The following is a 21,525-nucleotide window of genomic DNA, read 5'->3' on the forward strand; positions in this document are numbered from 1 at the left end:
GTGACTGATCCACCATCACAAGACCCAGGCCAGCACTGCCAAGAGCCCCCCCCCCCCTCAACACACAGAGAGAGCGAGAGATAAGCTGAGGTAGGAGGGAGACTGCAGACGGGAACAGTCTGGATGAAAAGTCTGTTCATATCCGCTAATCATCACTAATATGTGCTCAGATTAAACAGTTAACCCATCATCAAGCCATTGTTTTGGTTCACATTGCTTTCTTGGTATTTTTCACTAAATTCTCACAGATTCCCTGTCACCTTCTCCCTCTCTCCCGTCAGTGCCCCCTTTCAGTTGCCCCCTTTATCTCTCTCTCATCTGCTGTAAATGTGGACTAGGGCAATCTGTCTCTCTTTCCAGTCCTTATCTTCCTTTTTTTCTTCCCTTCATTCTCCTGGCAATGTGACGCGAGGTCGTCCCCTGAACACTAACCCGTTGCCTGAACACTAAACCATTGTCTGTGCAAAGATGGCAACTTGAGCAAATTCCCGCGCCTAATTCCATTCGTTCGGCCTGGGATTCAATTGAATTGGTTTAACTGAGAAAATTACAGGGCCTGTCAAAAGCATAGTTTTCACCCTCTGTCTCTCGTTTACTGACCAGGGTGTGTAGGGAGGAACAGCATACATAGTGGACTCCTATCTCTTTACACACACACACATACACACACACAGATTCTGGCACCAAATACACTCTGGGTCTCAATAACATGCTCTTCTAGAGTGAAGAGGAATGTTGTCCTAAACACTGTGGAGTTAACATTACTATGTAGTCCAGTATGATGTGTGTCCACACCCAGAGTTCAACTTGAGGAGAGGGTGGGGCCACTAAATGTTGTTGAGATTTCCCAAAGGGAAGGAGGATACGCAAACCTCCTACTACTGTACATACTTGTACCATAGTACAGTCAGTGCACACAGGCCTTTCTCACAGTCATCCACACACTGACCACATTCGTGTGAACGGTGCTTAAGAGGTAAGCTTGCTAGGCCACTTCCTCATAGAGAGCTAGTTTCTTAGCATAACTCAAACGGAGAAGCTAACACACCTCAGACCGTGCTTACTGTAACTTCTAGCCTAAAAAGGCCTGGTTGTGGTTATAGGTGTGGGCCCTATGGTGCTAGCAATGATAACACTAGCTAGCACACGTGCTCATGCTAATCACGGAGAGATGTGAGGCCGCTCATGTCACGTCAGGGTTCCATGCTGTCTGCCCCATGTCATTCTCTGTGTCTCCACTCTCCAAGCTTACCCTCTCCCACACCCTATCATTAGCCTGCGGTGCCTGTGGCTGACAAAGAATGGAATAAAACCATAAACCCAAGAATCCTTCGTAACCAAAGGGACGGCGAACAAGATCATCAAGTCGGACATGATTGAGCAATGTTTCTTGCTGTTGTTGTGCAAATCTTACATGAGGCTTACATGAGTGTGTGAGCATAAAACGGCATTGGGTGTGTGTCTGTGTCTGCTATAAGGAGAGATGACTGTGTTACATAACATAGTGTTTTCCCTGCTCTGTGTAGCTGTGAACTCGCTGACTGTTTTAATATGCTTTCTCGTATGGTAGGTTCCTCTTTGTATCACGTATAGGATGCACATTTTTAGTGACTGGGTGAGTGAATTCAAAACACATCCTGTGTGAGAAGGCAGAACCTGCGATTTCCTGAGTGAGAATTCACACAATGCTAACGCACACAGAGACACTAACACACACATACACTCATTGTACACACAAACACAAACAGACATGTTATCATGAAACCCACTGATAGCCATGCACAAACAAACACATTCTTCCTAACACAAACTCACATTGTAGAAAAATAAATACCAACTGAAATGTACAGACAGACACACCTGTGTGTGTGTGTGTGGGGGGGGGGGGGCTTAAGCTGAATGGGGTCATAAGGCAGGGGTTGTGAGTGAGAGCGTATTCTGATTGGAGGGTGGGTTGGAGGTTGGAGCGGAGGGGAGGCTGCATGCCCTGGTTTCCCTGTGCTATCAGTGCAGCTGATCTGCGTCTGGGTATGATGCCAGCCAGCCAGCTAGGCCCAGAGAACAAACACAACCAGCACTCTCCTCTCCAACACAGCCCTTATTAGCATTCACTGAACTAGGATAAGACCTACAGCACAGGGTAGTCAGACAGTGGGGAGTCATTGTAGACTGCTAAAGGATATGCTGAAATAGAGATGTGATTTGACTGAAATTGTAGGACAAACTAACAAAGTGATATTCTGTCTGTCTCTCATATTGAGTGATATCTTACATTCTTAGAAAAAAAGGTGCTTTCTAGAACCTAAAACGTTTCGGCTGTCCCCATAGGAGAACCCTTTGAAGAACCCTTTTTGGTTCCAGGTAGAACCTCTTTGGGTTCCATGTAGAAACCTTGCAACAGAGGGTTCTACCTGGACCCAAAAAGGGTTCTCCTGTGGGGACGGCTGAATAACCCTTCTGGAACCCTTTTTCTAAGAGTGTAGAGTGAGCAGGTAACATCAACATCTCTGTACTTTCTCTATACTCTGTCACCTCTTTCTCTTCTCTTCCATTATCGTCTTCACTCAATCTCTTTTCTTTCTTTCTTTCTTTCTTTCTTTCTTTCTTTCTTTCTTTCTTTCTTTCTTTCTTTCTTTCTTTCTTTCTTTCTTTCTTTCTTTCTTTCTTTCTTTCTTTCTTTCTCTCCCCTCCTCTCCTCTCCTCTCTCTCTCTGTTGATACAAGGTAATGTTAGTCAGACCACTCAGGCCTAGGCCCAGTCAAGTGTGTATGTATGTGTGTACACGCGCGTGTGTGTTAGTGTGTGTGTGTGTGTTAGTGGGCATGGTGGCATGCAGGGCTGCTGGCCAGACCTAATCCATAAACACAGGGTCCAGTTCAGGGAGAGGTCGCAGGAAAAGGCTCTTGCCCCCCCTCCCAAACACATCCAAATGTCACTGCACTCCTTCCCTTGCCCTGTCCCTCTGGAGAAAACAAAGGGGGGAATGTATGCACACTCCCCAATGACGAGGTATCGAGCACTGATACGCCATGGTCATGAGGAGCCTCCCCGGTCGGGGTCATGTGGAGGGGGGAGGAGGGGAGGTGAAGGACAGGAGGATGCAGATGTGCGAGCCCAGCGGACAGAGAGGGCGGGATGGTAGGAGAACAACATGCCATTGTTTGGGGAGAGGGGACGGGAACGGCCGGCCCACAGGCCCACGAGAGAGAGAGGCAGCTGGGGTCAGTCAACGATTCACGGTTCACACACAGCCATGACACTGACACACCAGGGGAACCTCTTTATCTCTCTCTACAGAGCTCTCTCTCTCTCTCTCTGAGTCTCTGTACTAAACTCTATGACAGAGGTACGGTTGAGGTTTACCTTTGACTTTGGTCTCCTTAGCTGAGTTCTCTTCTCTTGGGTACAAGGACAGAGAAGGCCTATGTAATAATCTCCAGAGAGCTAAAACATTGACAGTGGCAATTATGCTGGAGAGGACATACAGTATCTTTCCTTGTCATGAGGTGGGTGGAGGGTGGTGCTGCTGCTGCAGGCAATGAGCTAGACACCTCTCTGCCTGGGTCCTCACAGTGGGAGCCAACAAGTTAGCAGCCTGTTGAAAACACCAGGCAGCACCACCATAGAGCCACATAGAGCCATAGACAGAGCTCTAGTAGTCTCTCATTCACCAGCATGGCTCTACGGCACCACAGGCCGATAAGAGGGAAGAAACCGAGTAACATTGATGAAGAGACTGATGACAGCGGAAGCAGAAGATTGCTAATCAAACAATGACTCTGCGGTCGCTACGATAAGAAGCTGGCCGTTGATCTATATATTGATTTACTGCGAGTAAAAATGACAGACAATTAAATCATATCTGTCTGGACATACCCTGAGATTGGATATGAGAAATGGCTCCTTGTGTCCTCATGCAGTACCACCCACTGTTTTAATATACTATAGCTGTCACTGAATCTTATTAAAAAGCTGTCTGTGTTCACTATTAAAGACATGCATCCGGATACACTGAAGTTCTGTACATACGTGTAAACTGTAGGTTAGAGATATGATTCAAATAGCTGGTTGTGTTTTTAATCTCACCGGTGCAAGAGCAAGACAGGCATCCACTCACACACAACCACACTAATAAAAAAGCATGCACGTACCATTACTGTGGTTGTGCACACACCACACACACACACACACACACACACACACACACACACACACACACACACACACACACACACACACACACACACACACACACACACACACACACACACACACACACACACACACACACACACACAATGTTTGATATCTGACACTAATCTAGAGTTTAAAATCAGAGACGTGCTCTGACAGACTCTTGGGCTGCAGCAACATCATTGCCCAACACCCTCCACCACCATGTGAGGGGGAGGAGGCCACATGAACCAACCAACCAGAGGTGTTAGCTAGGGACCAAACAAGGGTGGATGTGTACTAATAAAGTCTTCACACTTACTAGAGGTTTTGCAAAAATACCCCCGGCTACATATATGCTGCAATGTAAACTTGCGAACTTGTCATGTCTCAACCGGAGGTAGTGCACGACACTTGCCTGACAGTTGCCCCCGCTAAGAAGGGCAGTGTAAACAGAATTGTCTCGTTAAGCCAACACTCGTACAGTAAACATTTTAATGTCCTTATTTTATTTACTTGTTTTATTGAATTTGTACCTGAAATTGTAGTAACAGCCTGTTACATTCTGAAATTGTCACCGTAGCATTATATCTCAACAGTGTATTTTTGTTGTTGTTGCTTGACTGCACTGAGGTCCAGGCAAGAAGCTATTCCCTAGGAAATGATCAACATTTTCAGTCGCAATTTGCCTTTACCTCATATAATGACTTCCATGATATTGATCAAATGAAGCCTGGTTTGTTCTAAGGTAACTTTAATATGGTAGTTAGGAGCTCTTAGCGTTACACTATCTAGCTATGGTTCAGCTAATCGTCAGCATATAGTAGCTACAGCCAGCATGTTTATGTGAGGATGCAGAAATTATTTTGTTTAGCTAGCTAGCTTGCTAGCTAACGTTACCTAGCTAGCTGTGTAGCCTATATTATAATATGAATGACACTGTATGATAACGCTACTGTCATTTATATTCGTATGGGAGGGGTAAACATTCATTATTGATATGCTAATGTTACTTGAGTTAGTTGTGTATTGTCAGCACTTTAATGTGTACATGTAGCAGACATGAGTCGGTCATGGTCACGTGATGAAGTAGCCTCGCCTGCGAACTTCAAAACCAGTGTCTACCCTCTATAGCTGGCTAGCTAGATTTATAGTTTTGTCATTTATTCCAGTACATTCTGAATTCCCCAAAATGTGTTTATTAGCTAGCTACATTTTATAGGCTCCTCACTACGAGACTAAGCTAATTTGAACATCATTCCCATTTGCCAATGCTTAAATCAATGTCATCTATATATATTTTTTTGCAAGCTAGCGTCATAATTTTGTCTCACATGCCGAAAATGCTTAAATTTGATTTCATTTGACACTTAAATTAGACACATGAATACAGTTTGTATTGAATTGTGGATCATATCAATCCCACAAGTGATCAAAGTTCTCCACTCGCTCCCTCAAGCTAAATCGAGGGCCTAGGGGGCAATGTTAATGAATTGGACCTCCACTTAAGATGGCAATCAAACTCCATCCTGTTTCGACGGGGATTCCCCTAAGGAAAAGTAGCTAGCGCAAGGCCTGATGGGGTAAAAAGAGCGTGTTTGGACTGCAGGCTTGGTCTAATGGTCTAAGATGTTGGTTGATCCTGTGGGAAACCCGTGGTTGTAAGTGCTGAGAATAGAGACATTATATTCCTATTCTTATGGGTAAAAATAAAAGCTATGCATTAAGCCTCTAGTCATAAGAGTCACACCTAGTCGACAGATATTTAGGACACCTCATGAGCTTTCCTAACCCATTAAGAGTTACCAGCAGCTGTCTTGATAATAGAAAAATGTAGTGAGTCAGTGGTTCCTGTGCCATATGCAATTGTTTTGGAGTTATCCAAATAATGTTTTGATAATTCTTTATAATCAACCCATAAATAATCTAGATATTCATTGATTTCACGAGGCCTATTTCACATCATATGCTTATTGTCACGTCCTGCCCAGTAATAGGAGTTATTTTGTTATTATAGTTTGGTCAGGACGTGGCAGAGGGTATTTGTTTTATGTGGTTCGGGGTGGTTGTGTGTTTAGTGGTGTATTTGATTTATTATTCTGGGTTTTGGGCACTGGTCTATGTTAATGTATTTCTATGTTTAGTCTAGTTCTTTATATTTCTATGTTTAGTTTATTGGGGATTGGACTCTCAATTGGAGGCAGGTGTTTTCTACTTGCCTCTGATTGAGAGTCCTATATATAGGTATGTGTTTGTTTTAGTGGGAGATTGTGCTAGGTATAGCTTTGTTGCCTTACCGGCCTGTTATTAGTCGTTGTGTTCTTGTTGTGTACGTATTTATTTTGGTTTACCTTCTTTGTCCGTTTAAATATAAAGAAGATGAGTGCACATTTCCCTGCTGCGTCTTGGTCCGCTTTAACCTACGGCAACCGTGACACTTATATACTTATAACAAATAGGCTAATAAATAAACATGTTTTTCTTCCGATTTATTTAATTACCTACATTATGTTATTTCAAGTTATCCCTTTGAAGAGCATTATCACATTGTTAAAAAAAAGATGCCTAAATTGGGCATGCCTATAAATTAGGCAATTGAAGGCATCTAGGACTTATGTTAACTTTGATTGTGTTCGATGAAAATGATAGTCCTTTCAAACGTTGTATGCAACGTTGTTTGCAACATTATCGACAAGAGACTTGAGACCGACTGTGCCAATGCGATTTAGAGTTGTTAAATGTGAGTGACGAGTGTGTTGATTTAACGGTAATACTGTAAAAATGCAGCTTTTAACAACCATTAGAATTGGATAAAAAAAGGTTATGCATGCTAACATATAAGGTGAAAATGAAGAGAAGTGATCGTGTCAGGTTAAATTATATCAAGCGCTTTACCGTTGTAACATTTGATTTACAGTCACATTCACCGTGGCTGTCTGAAGTGTGCGATAGAGTTAATAACTGGCGATGCCTCATTACGATTGGTTATTCCCCATCATTTGCAACAATGTCATTGAGCGTCATTACTATCTTTCCTTTGCGGTTCCTCAAACTGTCATGATTACCAGCTGAGAAGGTTTTATGAGTTTATTTTACTCCTTGCTCAGAGTTTGTCTGAGCAGTGTCTTAACATCATCTTAAAACACTGAGCTGGGAGTTATTTTTGCGTTTTATCAGGATTCCTAGGATATTTTCTGAGATGCTTTGTGGATACGGGCCCCAGGTTTATATCGTTACAATGGCGCCCAACGTGGGGCGGTCTCTCATAGAGGAGGTCAAAGGGGGGTGAATGTAGCAGACATGAGGCGGTCATGGTCCCATGATGAGGTAGCCCCGCCTGTAAACTTCCAAACCAGTGTCTGCCCTGAGTGCCCTCAGTCAAAGAGGGAATTTTGGTCTAAAGGTCTAAGACAAGGAGACCCTGTTCATATCCCTTGTGTTACATACGGACAAGAAAATAAACCCTTTTATTCTCTGCACATGCCTATGGATTGTTGCATATATGGTTTGGTTGCGTTATTCAATATTGTCATATGTTTTAGAAAAAAAATTGCCCGGATTGTTGAATACTTTTTGCTTACTAGCTAGTGGTTACTGTGATATTTACGGTCAATTTGAGCGGTGGACCAAGAATGTCACATAGCCAACCACAACAAAAGGTAAGGGAAGGATGTAATGTGAATTGAAAAGTAGATCTCGTTCCCCACTCCGGTCCTCAGACTCTCCTTCATCTCTCATAGTGGGAATAGGGCCTAAATGTGTTTACTCAAAAGAAATGCATATAAAAGTACCACTGCTGCTGCAGCTAGTGTACGTACTGCCTTTCTGTTACAAACACAATAACTGCATTTGCAACTAAATTGCCTTTACAAACAGTGAAGAAAAGATACATGTATAGATTGTTTCATGACCCTGAGTGGGTGTGTGTAGTTTGAGAGATTTCAAAAATAAAGAAAGAGCGAAGAATAATTTTTCTTCAGGAAAAGAGGCTGTTAGGCAATGTTTCTGTTATGGATTCAGTAATCCTTTGTTCTAATCCTTATGTCCTTACAGACAGCTGGGAGCCATGAGAAACCAGAGGTCCAGACCTGTATAGACTGTGTCCGAAACTGAATACAATTCCCTATATAGGTTCTGGTAAAGGGTAATGCACTATATAGGGATTGGGGTGCCATTCGGGACTACACTACACTCTACCAGACCAAGGGGAACACTTAGTGTTGTACGCCCCCCTCCTAGGGAAACCATACACTCTTACAGTGCACAAAACCCCAGGCAAACTGAGTTCCACTTCTACATCAAGTCTCCAAGGTCCAAGTTGATGAATGACATCAGCTAAATAATAGGAATGTAAGCAAACACCTGTGAATTCCACAGAGACCTTTAACTGAGTGATTAGCCTGACTCATTAGCCTCTGCTAGCTCTGAAACACACTTGTGTATATTACAGTAGTACATGAATCTCATACTCCATCTCGTAATGATTGTGTTCCATTCAAGGGGCATACACACCTGCACTGAGTAGAGTGACGTGGTTCCTCTCTAACATATACAGATGCATAATTCATCTGTGCTTCTCATAACCATGTCAACCCACATACTGTCCCAAACACAGGGGTGTAGTGCTGCCGGAGCGCGGGGGAGGGAAAGGGAAAGGGGATACCTAGTCAGTTGCACAACTGAATGCATTCAACCGAAATGTGTCTTCTGCATTTAACCCAACCCCTCTGAATCAGAGATTTGAGAATACACAGAGCTGGTAAAACTATTTATTGGAAAAATATATGAATATATTCTAAATAAATTAAATTGAATTACCTCAAATTCCATTAAAAACGATAGAATGACAAACCAAATACTGTAAATACAGTTGAAGTCGGAGGTTTACATACACCTTAGCCAAATACATTTAAACTCAGTTTTTGTTAACAATTCCTGACATTTAATCCTAGTAAAAATTCCCTGTCTTAGGTCAGTTAGGATTACCACTTTATGTTAAGAATGTGAAATGTCAAAATAATTGTAGAGAGAATGATTTCTTTCAGCTTTTATTTCTTTCATCACATTCCCAGTGGGTCATACGCTCAATTAGTATTTGGTAGCACTGCCTTTAAATTGTTCAACTTGGGTCAAGCGTTACGGGTAGCCTTCCACAAGCTTCATACAATAAGTTGAGTGAATTTTGGCCCATTCCTCCTGACAGAGCTGGTGTAAATGAGTCCGGTTTCTATGCCTCCTTGTTCGCACACACTTTTTCAGTTCTGCCCACAAATGTTATATAGGTTTGAGGTCAGGGCTTTGTGATGGCCACTTTGGAAGTATGCTTGGGGTCATTGTCCATTTGGAAGACCCATTTGCGACCAAGCTTTAACTTCCTGAATGATGTCTTGAGATGTTGCTTCAATATATCCACATCATTTTCTTCCCTCATGATGCCATTTATTTTGTGAAGTTCACCAGTCCCTCCTGCAGCAAAGCACCCCCACAACATGATGCTGCCACCCCGTGCTTCACGGTTGGGATGATGTTCTTTGGCTTGCAAGCCTCCCCCTTTTTCCTCCAAACATAACAATGGTCGTTATGGCCAAACAGTTCTATTTTTGTTTCATCAGACCAGAGGACATTTAAAAAAATTCCCATCTTTGTCCCCATGTGCAGTTGCAAACCGTAGTCTGGCTTTTTTATGGTGGTTTTGGAGCGGTGACTTCTTCCTTGCTGAGCAGCCTTTCAAGTTATGTCGATATAGGACTTGTTTTACTGTGGATATAGATACTTTTGTACCTGTTTCCTCCAGCATCTTCACAAGCTCCTTTGCTGTTGTTCTAGGATTGATTTGCACTTTTCACACCAAAGTATGTTCATCTCTAGGAGACAGAATGTGTTTCCTTCCTGAGCGGTATGGCGGCTGCGTCTTTATACTTGCGTGCTATTGTTCGTACAGACGAATGTGGTACCTTCAGGTGTTTGGAAATTGCTCCCAAGGATGAACCAGACGTGTGGAGGTCTACAATTTTTTTCTGATGTCTTGGCAGATTTCTTTTGATTTCCCCATGATGTCAAGCAAAGAGACACTGAGTTTGAAGGTAGGCCTTGAAATACATCCACAGGTACACCTTCCAATTGACTCAAATGACGTCAATTAGCCTATCAGAAACTTCTAAAGCCATCACATCGTTTTCTGGAATTTTCCAAGTTGTTTAGTCAACTTAGTGTATGTAAACTTCTGACCCACTGGAATTGTGATACAGTGAATTATAAGTGCAATAATCTGTCTGTAAGCAATTATTGGAAAAATGACTTGTGTCATGCACAAAGTAGATGTCCTAACCGACTTGCCAAAACTATAGTTTGTTAACAAGAAATTTGAGGAGTGGTTGAAAAACGAGTTTTAATGACTCCAACCCAAGTGTATGTAAACTTCCGACTTCAACTGTATGTATACCACTTTGGCCAATCAGAACGTTGAACATACAGTAGATATCTCAATCCCGGCAGCTCAGCGTAATGTGACAGGGAGTTACATTGAGATGTAGGATCCAAATTTACTGTGTGTCTGCGATGACGTTCATAAAACTCCACGGACCTCTTGCGCAGTGGAACCCAAAATGATGTGACCCCTTGGTTACGGTGACACCGTTCCGCCGAGGACACCCAAAACAGAGTTGCCACCGCAAAGCCCAAGGAGCCTGACCCTCTCTGGAAGTTGTTGTAGCCCTGCTTGGGATATTTAGACTATATTGGTTATTGGTTGAGACCGACGCAGCTCTAGCTTGGTATGTCAGGGTGGGCAATTATAAACGTGAATTGGGCCAAGTTGGAGGCAATAATGCATTTAGGTTATAGTTTATTGAGATGCATGAATACACAACACCAAAAGATTGATTTTATGGCTGTTTTAAAATGAATTTCCTGCATTTCTACGTAGTAATGATTTATGTTCACTAATTGGTCAATTGATTTGATAGCATGTTAATCTATGCAAATAAATTCTATGAATAGTTCACCTCTCTGTTTTCTTTTATTCTGTAATATGGTATATTGTAACCATGTGTTCAAGCTAATCAAATAAAAGTTGATTTATGATACAGTGTAGTGTAAGCTACACAATACAATGAAATGCCTACTCGCAACCAAAGCTCTCCTCGCAAACAGTGCAATGATGTATTTATATTTAGATTTGGCTATAGCCTACAAATAGCTATCCCACGTAGTCATAGGCTTATTAGGCTATACTGCAAATTATTGTCTGTTCCTGAACTGGCCGAATGACAGAGCTATCCTTCAGCAACACAAATTGGTTCAACTTCTTTAACATCATAACGCGATTCTGGCGCTGTCCTTTCAGCACCAGGAAGGGCTGTCCAATCACTTAAAATAACACTCATCAAGATATGTTACCTACGCCTAATAGTCCTGGTCATCACTTGTTATTATTACAAATAAGATATTAGCACTTCTCATAATGATGCTTGGATAAAAGCTGAATCAATGTCTCGCAAGATCACATAATGATTCATTTGCATATACGCAGTTTGGACGTTTCACCGGTAAAACGTGAAGAATTATCATTCACGATTGACAGTGATGATGGCCTATTTTGAAATGAGGTATGCCCATCTTGGTGTTTGAGGGTATTACAAATAGAACATTGTGTGGGCATACCAGTAGGCAGAAGTTGCAATTGGAGGATGCATTTTATACATAGGCCTATTCTACAATGACATTCAATAGGCTACATCTGTCGGTACAAACTTTGATTGAGGAAATGATGACGTCATTTTAATGTGTTGACACATAACAGATGCACGCTGCACACATGCATGTACTGTATGCACAGGAAGAATAAAAAACAAACTGTCTTCCATTTTGATCAGCTGGCCTTGTCCTTGACACACAACCGAGACACTCACTCTCTTACGCTCAAAAACACTCAAAACCTCAACACACCCATACCCAGGTGCTTACACCCCCTCACTCCCCCATTCCTCCACCCCATACAGTGCACTATGACCCCCAAAGCCAGGTGACAGGTGCTCCTCCAACCCCAACTCTCACCACTTCTCTACTATACTAAGTACTGACATACACAGGGTTGGATCTTAAGTAGTATTTGCAGTACTCTTACGTAGTATCTGCAATACCACTCCTTCTCGTAATTCACATAGTTATAATACACAATCATAGACAGGAGCTATGGAACAATACAGAGTGATGCATTTCCTTGTGTTCATAGTACACAACATTCTTGACCTGGACTGGAGTATGGGTTTAGCACTATACACCATTCAAGACTTATCACTGTGTTTTCCCAAGGAATGTATTCATATTTACAATGTATGCATTTTTGTTCCTTTGAATGACAGAGACCCCCCTGCTGGCCTGCAGGTGTATACGTAAGCAATAAGGCCAGAGGAGGTGTGGTATATGGCCAATATACCACGGCTAAGGGCCATGTCCAGGCACTATGCACGACACAACGCGGAGTGCCTGGACACAGCCCGTATATTGGCCATATATCACAACCCCCCGAGGAGTCTTATTGCTATTATAAACTGGTTACCAACGTAATTAGAACTGTAAAACTACAAATGTTGTCATACCTGTGGAATACGGTCTGATATACCATGGCTTTCAGCCAATCAGAATTCAGGGCTCAAACCACCCAGTTTATAATAAGTGTGTCACTGGATTACAATTACAGTAGTACTTCCTCTAATTCTATGGGTCACTCATGATTTAATTTTATGGGGTGTGTGTCTTGTTTTATGTTCTGTCCCTATACCAGTGACGGCGATTGGTTCCTACTTACACAGTGTTTATGGTGATTGGTTCCTACCTACCCAGGTGTCTATGGTGATTGGTTCCTACCTGCAGCAGAGTGAATGAGGATGCTCTGGTTGGGCCTCAGGTTGCCAAAGTCAAACAGCATCATGTAGGCGGTGATGTAGTTGACGGGGAGGGCGGCGGCTTCTTCAAAAGTCATTCCCTCTGGGATGAGGAACGTGTGGGTAGCGGGCACCACGGCCACCTCCTGCCACAGCCCACAGCGGTTCAGCACCAGCACCTTGTCACCCACCTGCATGGACAGAAAAGAGTCATGGTTTACTATAAGGTTGCAAAATCCCAGTACATTTCTGACAATTCCCAGGGTTTCCAAGAATCCTGGTTGGAAGATTTACAGAATCAGGAGGGAATAGGCAGGAAATCCTGGATCCAAACAGGATTTGGAGAAAACCTGGGAATGTGGGTAAAGTTAGTGGGATTTTGCAACCCTAACTAGTGTATATCTACTGTAGACATGCCATTTAGTTCACAAGTTACAAGTGGCTATGTTTATGGAAAGCAGGGGATCAGCTGTTTTGTGGTTTGGTGTTGGGGGAATTTTACAAATCTAAGGTTCACAATGAAAATGACTGTGGCGTTAGTTATTTTGTAATTTGTTGTTTGTTATATAGGATCATACAGTCAACATCATAACATGATCTGGCATTAGCCCCCACTGCTACTTTTCTCTCTCTGACAATTATCACCTCCCTCCTTATCACCTCAACCCCCCTCCCCTCCTCTCCCCTGCTTGTCATTTTGGGCGCCGTGTCCCCATTCGGGCTTATCAGAGCAGCAGGAACCTCCGACCCTCTCCTGTCTGTCCAGGAGGAAGAGCCCCATTGTAAACTTCCCCCCCTGCCGAGGGACTGGCCAATCAGGGAGGGAAACACCAGGGACACAGGAAACAGAGCCCACCACTGCATTCTAACATTCTTCCTGTTTTCTTCCTCCTCCCTTCTCCACCCCACCTCTACATCCATCTGACTCCTTCCTTCCCTCGTTCGACTCCTCTCCCTTTCCCTCAACCTGTCACTCTTCCTCGCTGTCTCTCCCTCTCACTCCTTCAGTATCTCTTTTGATTGTCTCTCTCTCTCTGTCTCACTCTGTCTTGTACAGTATCTCCTTTACCCCCGCTTTTTTAATCTCCCTCCCTCCTCCCGTCTCCCTTTCTCCATCTCCCTCTCTCCACCTCCCTCCATGGGCCCTGTGCGAGGAGTTGCCCGTTTCCCCTCTTCCTCATCACTGAGACAGGACAATGGGTCCCATCTTCTCCCCTGGCCACTCTCCACTCATCAGCGGCCCTGCCAGATTCTTCTCCATGGTTGAGCACAAGACAAGCTCTCTCCTCCTGGGAACAAACCCACTCCTCCCGCCCCAGCCTCCCCACCATCCTCCCGCCCGCCCTGGGCCTCTCTAATGGTCTGGAGGGAGCGATGCGCCTCGCTGTCTGTCTATCCACTCCAATTAGAGAGATCTCCCTCTTCCCTCTCATTCACTCTCCCTCTCTTTATATCCCCCGTCTCAAGCTGATGCGTTTTGAGTCCTTCCTCTTTCTCTCTTTCACTCCTTTTCTATCAGTCTTCATCTTTCGCTCTCTCTTTCTTTCCCTCTGCCTGTCCTTCTCTCCATCTCCCTGTGTCTGTAGTGAAACTCATTGCCCTCAGTCTGTTAATTGGCGCTCCAGTATGGCAGGTAGGATCAATAGGCGGAGGCGTTGGAGCCTAGCAGGAAACACGCTGATGACTCAACCCTCACATTCAACTGCATCGGCATGTATTGTGTGCCCATGTGAGGCATGTGAGTCACCGTCACACAAACACATGCACACACACACACACACACACACACACACACACACACACACACACACACACACACACACACACACACACACACACGAGAAGAACAACACACACATACACAGAACATACTCCCACTCAAACACACTCTTGGCCAAAGTCCTCCTTGTGACTTGTCTATCACAGCACTCGTTAGTGTTACCCCCCCTCCTACTTCTCTCATGTCCCCCCCCCTTGACTCTCCAGTCTCCAATGAAGTCACCACACAGTGTATGAGGGGGAGCTTCTCAAAGAGCCTTGTAGTCAGCTGCTGTACACCACTGGCCTTTATCAACTAGTGATTCAGGTTTGGGGGTATGTGGGCTACAAGTCAGAGGTTATGTGGTTTGACGATCTCATCAACTTTTGCCCCCAATTGGTTAGGTCATGGATTCTAGTCTCAACTGGAGGAGTAGCTGTGAACTCAGTATGGCTCCTTAATGTTCTCATGGAGCCTTGGTTAGATTAAAGGACAAAGGACAATGTATTCATCCTACTGTGTTGTGTCAGCAGTGTTGTCGTCTAACATTGTTAAGCGTAAATCATAGGCGTCCCATTGTGACATAGCCACACGGCTCTGAGAACACCCTCCACGGTTGACACACAGCCCGAATGCGCACTTCCCCATAATTCTCAACGAACGCGTCTCCGGCACGCTTCCTCTATTCATTTGAATGTGTTGAGAGTTGGAGAAATTGCTTGAGCTGTGTTGGAACTTTCAAAGTCCGAAAGGCCAACAGTCCAATATTCTAGAACGCCACTGTGCGTACACCGACACGTTTTGGACTGTGATAAACCCTTTACTCTGCTGATGTGTGAACCGTGTGAGACTGAGAGGGTCATCCATGGAGCATTATATGTGTCAGGATCACGGCCCCGCCCTGTTCACGGATGGAACCTACCTTGAGTTTGACCTATAATCTGTGCTTTCTACCTGCTATTTCTGCCATTGCAGCTGTTACCATGACTACGGTGCTGCAATAGCAAGTCTTGTTACTGATAGGCTAGAACTGTTCACGGTAACAAACTCGGAGACATACAGACGTCGTATTTCTGTGTTGTCGTTCTTGGTGCCTCTCGGTTCTGTTGAGGTTTTTTGAGTGTGTGTGTGTGTGCTTTCGGCAGTGTTATAATTAAGCAATAAGGCCCGAGAGAGTGTGGTATGTGGCCAGTATACCACGGCTAAGAGCTGTTCTTACGCACAACTCAATGCAGAGTGCCTGAATACAGTCCTTAGCCGTGGTATACTGGCCATATACCACAAACCTCCGAGATGCCTTATTGCTATTAGAAACTGGTTACCAACGCAATTAGAGCATTAAAAACACATGCTTTGTCATACCCGTGGTTTTGCTCAACATTCCAAGGTTATAATAGTTGTTATAAACTGGACGGTTTGAGCTCTGAAAGCTGAATGGCTGACAGCCATGGTATATCAGACCGTGTACCACAGGTATGACAAAACATTTATTTATACTGCTCTAACTACGCTGGTAACCAGTTTCTAATAGCAATAAGGCACGTCGGGGGTTTGTGGTATATGGCCTATATACCACGACTAAGGGCTGTATTCAGGCACTCCGCGTTGCATCGTGCATAAGAACAGCCCTTAGCCGTGGTATATTGGCCATATACCACACCTCCTCAGGCGTCTGATTCTCTCCTCCCTTTGTTGTTTATGGCCGACTATCAAGACAGACTGTGCAAAATGCATGCTACGAGTGTGCTTCCCATCTGTAGTGAAAAGGAGGACAAGAGGGACGGAACGGAGCGAGGTAGGAGGGACGGAGGAAATACCAGACTGACAATGTGGGCCGGAGGGAGATAATTGAGAACATATGAGTTAGATCCTACCAGAGCTCAGCTAAAGCTTATACTCTCAAAAAAGGAAAGGGTTTAGTGAAAAAAGTGCTGATTGAGGATTGTCAGTCATGAGTAATAGAGTGTAATTTGGATATTTCCCTCTTTTTGTCACTTACTCGCTCTTTCCCCGCACTGCTCGTGCGGTTATTCGGGGTGATGTCACTTTAGTATTAACCTACTTCCAGTCACTGTGTCACTGCAGACTCAGCGTGTATGTGAGAGAGAGAGAGAGAGAGAGAGAGAGAGAGAGAGAGAGAGAGAGAGAGAGAGAGAGTGAGAGAGAGTGAGAGAGAGAGAGAGAGTGTGTGAGTGTGTGAGTGTGTGAGTGAGTGAGTGAGTGAGTGAGTGAGTGAGTGAGTGAGTGAGTGAGTGAGTGAGTGAGTGAGTGAGTGAGTGAGTGAGTGAGTGAGTGAGTGAGTGAGTGAGTGAGTGAGTGAGAGAGAGAGCCTCCCAAATAAAGTGACTGCAACTAAGGTCAGCACATTCCCTGTGAGCTCCCTCCTGCCAAAACACAGAGATCTCTATCCATTAGGAAGATTGGCTCTTAATTTAGGGAGTTGGGGGAAGGTAGGGGTAGTATGGGGACTGCAGTGTGTTAGTGTTTTGTGTGTGTGACCTTCTAATCCAATCTGCATGAATAACAAAGTGCAGTGAGGCCAGGGAAGTATATAATAGGACGTGGGTCATATCATATATTATGCTGTCAAAGACCGACACAGACCCAATAACTCTGGTATATAGACGCTTCTATAAGCTCATCTTATCCCTACGGATCTTCAGGTCCAGTGGATTTCAGGGACACGACCCCTCCCTGCTGAGAAAGAGGTGCACTGATCTTATTAGTGTATGTCCCAAATGACACCCTATCCTCTATATAGTGCACTACTTTTGACCAGGGACTCTGGGCATTATATAGAGAATTGGGTGCCATTGGGACGCAGACTTAGACTGATCTGGCACCTTCTGTTTTGTACTTGGTCCAAATGCAACAATTGCAGAGTGTTCTTATTTTAATTAGTCTAGACCTGGGTCAATTTGTCTTCATGTCAATGAGTTTTGTAATGTAAGGTTAATCAATTGTTTAAGAGCAATAAAGGTTTACAGCAGGGTTATAACATCAGAACATATGATTGGTGTTGTAAAAATAGCAATGAATATACATCAAGTCTTTGTGCTTAGTGAACATTGTGGTTTTGTCATAGAGTTTTATCTGTGATGGTGTTCGGTCTCAGGTTCAAATAATATAGCAACAATATCTCTAGGCTACTATATATCTAAATTGTCATATTGTTATAAAATGAACAGATTTAAAGGGTCGTTGTGCACAATATGTTGCTATTAGCTCCATTGAAAGGATGTGGTTGGTGTTGCCTTGCCATCAGTAATATAACTGGCAGTAAAACATGACTCATCACACTATTCAAACAAGGAGAGGTAGCCTGGAATGATCAATGCATGGGCGATGTTATTATCATACAAGTAATGCTGATTATATGGCAATGGATTCATGTGAAGATATACGATAGATAAGCAGATAAGCAAAATAACACAGTCCTTTCAAAATATTAATGGTACGGAAATACACTGAGTGTACAAAACATTAAGAACACCTGCTCTATCCACGACACAGACTGACCAGGTGAATCCAGGTGAAAGCTATGATCCCTTATTGATGTCACCTGTTAAATCCACTTCAATCAGGGTAGATGAAGGGGAGGAGTCAGGTTGAAGAAGGGTTTTTAAGCCTTGAGACAATTGAGACATGAATTGTGTGTGTGTGCCATTCAGAGGGTGAAAAGGCAAGACAAAAGATTTAAGTGCCTATGAATGGGGTATGGTAGTAAGTGCCAGGCGGACTGGTTTGTGTCAAGAACTGCACTCCTGGGTTTTTCATGCTCAAAGGTTTCCCGTGTGTATCAAGAATGGTCCACCACCCAAAGCACATCCAGCCACCTTGACATAACTGTGGAAAGCATTAGAGTCAACATGGACCAGCATCCCTGTGGAACCGTTTCGACACCCTTTCGACACCTTGCAGAGTCTATACCTCCACGAACTGAGGCTGTGCTGAGGGCAAGGGGGGTGCAACTCAATATTAGGAAGGTGTTCCTAATGTTTGGTATGCTCCGTGTATACCCAAAAAATAGATGCTGTTTAATGGGCGTTGTATGCAGAATATAGCAATATTAATTTCAAATCGATAAAAAATCTGAAGATTGAATGGTTGGTGATTTGTGACTTTCCCAAAGACATGTCTGTTGACAAAGATCGCGAGTAATCATTTAAATGTTCGGCTTCTCCTGGTCTTGCGCCTCGCCCTTTCCGTTCGCTTAGTGCGTGAGCCACTGTCGCTCTCCGTAACAAAGGCAACCGTGTCACTACTGCGTGGAGTCGCCGCCCCCCCCCCATCTCCCTCCTATCCCCGAAACGGTGCTCTAAAGTGCCAGAAGCAGAATGTTTTTCAAAAGGTTTCATTATCTCGAATTTTCTATCCCCTAAACGTAGAGATAGCATTGTAATCTCTCCAAATCCACAGAACCGAGTGCTACATGCCTTTCTGCTGGTTAGCTGTCTAGCGGATGGCGCGACTCACAATTTGGAGCTGTCAATCTCCCGTGCGCAAAGCAACTCATTTTTATTGTCGGCAGACAAGCGGCGCTGGCTTCATTGAACTCACTGCCAATTTAACAATTGGGTCCTTTGCTGGAATCATAAAAAAAACAAATGCACTCCTTGGCATGTAACTTTCCACTCAGAAGATTGAGTGACTACTCTGCTGCTATGCTCTCCATTTACGCACCAGTGACTGGGCTTGCAATAATCCTCCAAAGCATTTAGCAGCGAAATTAGGCTACATTATTCTTGTGGGCTATCATTGTTCCAACTCTCTGGTCATTTTGAGACTTTGGACAAATAGACAGTCTTATTCTGAAATCAGATTACATTAATATTCAAATGTATTGGTCTGGGCTTTTAGTGTTGAATGTGGTGATGACGATGGTGATGCTGGTAATAGATGACTAACATGAACACATGTGAGACGGAATTGTCAATTCAAATCAATAGCAAAGACGGACACGCCCTAAATCAAACAGCATCCTGATATGAACCCAAATACCTCAAGAAATGAGTTAACCAAATGTGCTTTCTTTGGAACAAAGTATCCGACAACATATTATTGTTCATGGAAATTGCCAAATTACCAGGTTTACTAGGCAATCATACGAGTAAGCTAAATCATTTCTAAGACAGAGGCTTCAGAAGCAGGTGAAGTGAGAGAGATGGAGAGGAGAGAGCGGAGAGGATGTGGCGCGCTTACTTTTCTATCCGTCACCTCTTCTCCCACAGCCTCGATCTCCCCGGAGCACTCCATCCCTGGCGTGACAGGTGGGGACGGAAGCCGGTCGTACAGACCCTGCCGGGCCAGCAGGTCGGCAAAGTTCAGCCCGCATGCCTTGACCCGCACCATGACTTCTCCGGCCTTGAGTGCCGGCTTCCCCTTCTTCACCTGCAGTTTCACCTTATCATAGCCCCCGTAGCCGGAAAGGACCAGAGAGCGGTAGGTGAACTGCTCTTCCTCGGGGACCTTCTCGGTCGCCGCCGGTGTGGCAGCCGCATCGGTGGAACTGACTGGTGGGGACTCCGGCTTGGACTCAGCTTTCGGCTCCTCGCTGGGTTTATTATCTTGCTTTGTTTCCTCGGCGTTTTGCTGCTGAGCAGGTGCATCATCGCCAGACATTGTGAAGAGTATTAGTAGACAGTGACAAGTCTTGAAATTTAACGTTCACTTTTATCCTCTTGCTTTGCTGTAATGAAGTGTTGATGAGTCCGATCTGAGTGAGTCAGGAGCAAAGAGAGAAGAAAACCTGATTCTCAGAGCTTCTTCAGCAGCCTTGCATGAGGACACAGACCCGAGTCAATGAGAGCTTCAGCTGAGTAAAGAGCAGGCTGCCTCGCAACGGCTACAGTGGCCAGAGGTTGTCAACTCCGCGCTCTGACAGTGTGTGTGAGTGGGACGAGAAGGAGGCAAGTTAGAAAACCCGGAGAGCGGAGTTACTGAGGAGGAGAAACGACAAGTGGATTTTTATAGACAAACTGACTGTGTCCGCCTATATACGTTTCGGCATAGCCAGGGGCGGACTGGGACAAAAATTCAGCACTGTCATTTCACACCAGCCCACATCCCCCCGCAGTAATGCTAATGTAAAATAACATAAGCAACTATAGTATAACATTTCTCAACCTTTACTGTACTGTCTGTGCTTCTTGTTCTTGTTCTCATCTGTTGTCACTCTGTCTGTCTTTGCGTTTGTCTGTCACTCCTATGTGTTAATTGCTATTACATATAGAGCCACCATTTTAAGGAACTGGCAGTACATCTGTGTCTCTGTTTTCTTCTTTCCTCCAATATACTCAACTCTGAGCTGTCTCTGCTAAGCCTAGCATCATTTCCCACAGCCCTGATATCAGAAGAACATGGGACCACACTGCCTGTGCTGGGCCCAGCAACATTCTAGTTGTGAATGAATAAACACATGTATTAGATAAAGACGATTACTGAATACATGCCTAATAGATATAATACCTTGTGAAAGCCTTACTACTTACATTGCAAATACAAGTGCCTGGCTGTCATACATGTTCCCCCCTACCTTAATGGTTAATTACTATTACATACAGTGCATTCAGAAAATATTCAGACCCTTTGACCTTTTCCACATTTTGTTACGTTACAGCCTTATTCTAAAATGGATTAAATACACGTTTTTCCTCATGAATCTACATACAATACCCCATAATGATAAAGCAAAAACAGGTTTTTATA

The 21,525-nt window shown here is 44.0% G+C and overlaps 1 protein-coding gene across 1 annotated transcript in view; it reads right to left on the reverse strand.

The window, feature by feature from the left end:
- The window catches only part of LOC106600993 (synaptic vesicle membrane protein VAT-1 homolog), a 41,533-nt gene extending 20,771 nt beyond the window's left edge, over positions 1-20,762 (reverse strand). The window contains exons 1-2 of the mRNA XM_014192825.2: positions 20,020-20,762; positions 13,042-13,249 (exon numbers count right to left, since the gene is read on the reverse strand). Coding sequence (XP_014048300.2) covers positions 13,042-13,249; positions 20,020-20,439 — 628 coding nt within the window. The 5' untranslated portion in view covers positions 20,440-20,762. The remainder of the gene's footprint in view (positions 1-13,041; positions 13,250-20,019) is intronic.
- Between the last annotated feature and the right edge of the window lie 763 nt (positions 20,763-21,525).

Source organism: Salmo salar, chromosome ssa03 (genome assembly GCF_905237065.1).
Source record: "Salmo salar chromosome ssa03, Ssal_v3.1, whole genome shotgun sequence".
In the NCBI taxonomy this organism is placed as follows: domain Eukaryota; kingdom Metazoa; phylum Chordata; class Actinopteri; order Salmoniformes; family Salmonidae; genus Salmo; species Salmo salar.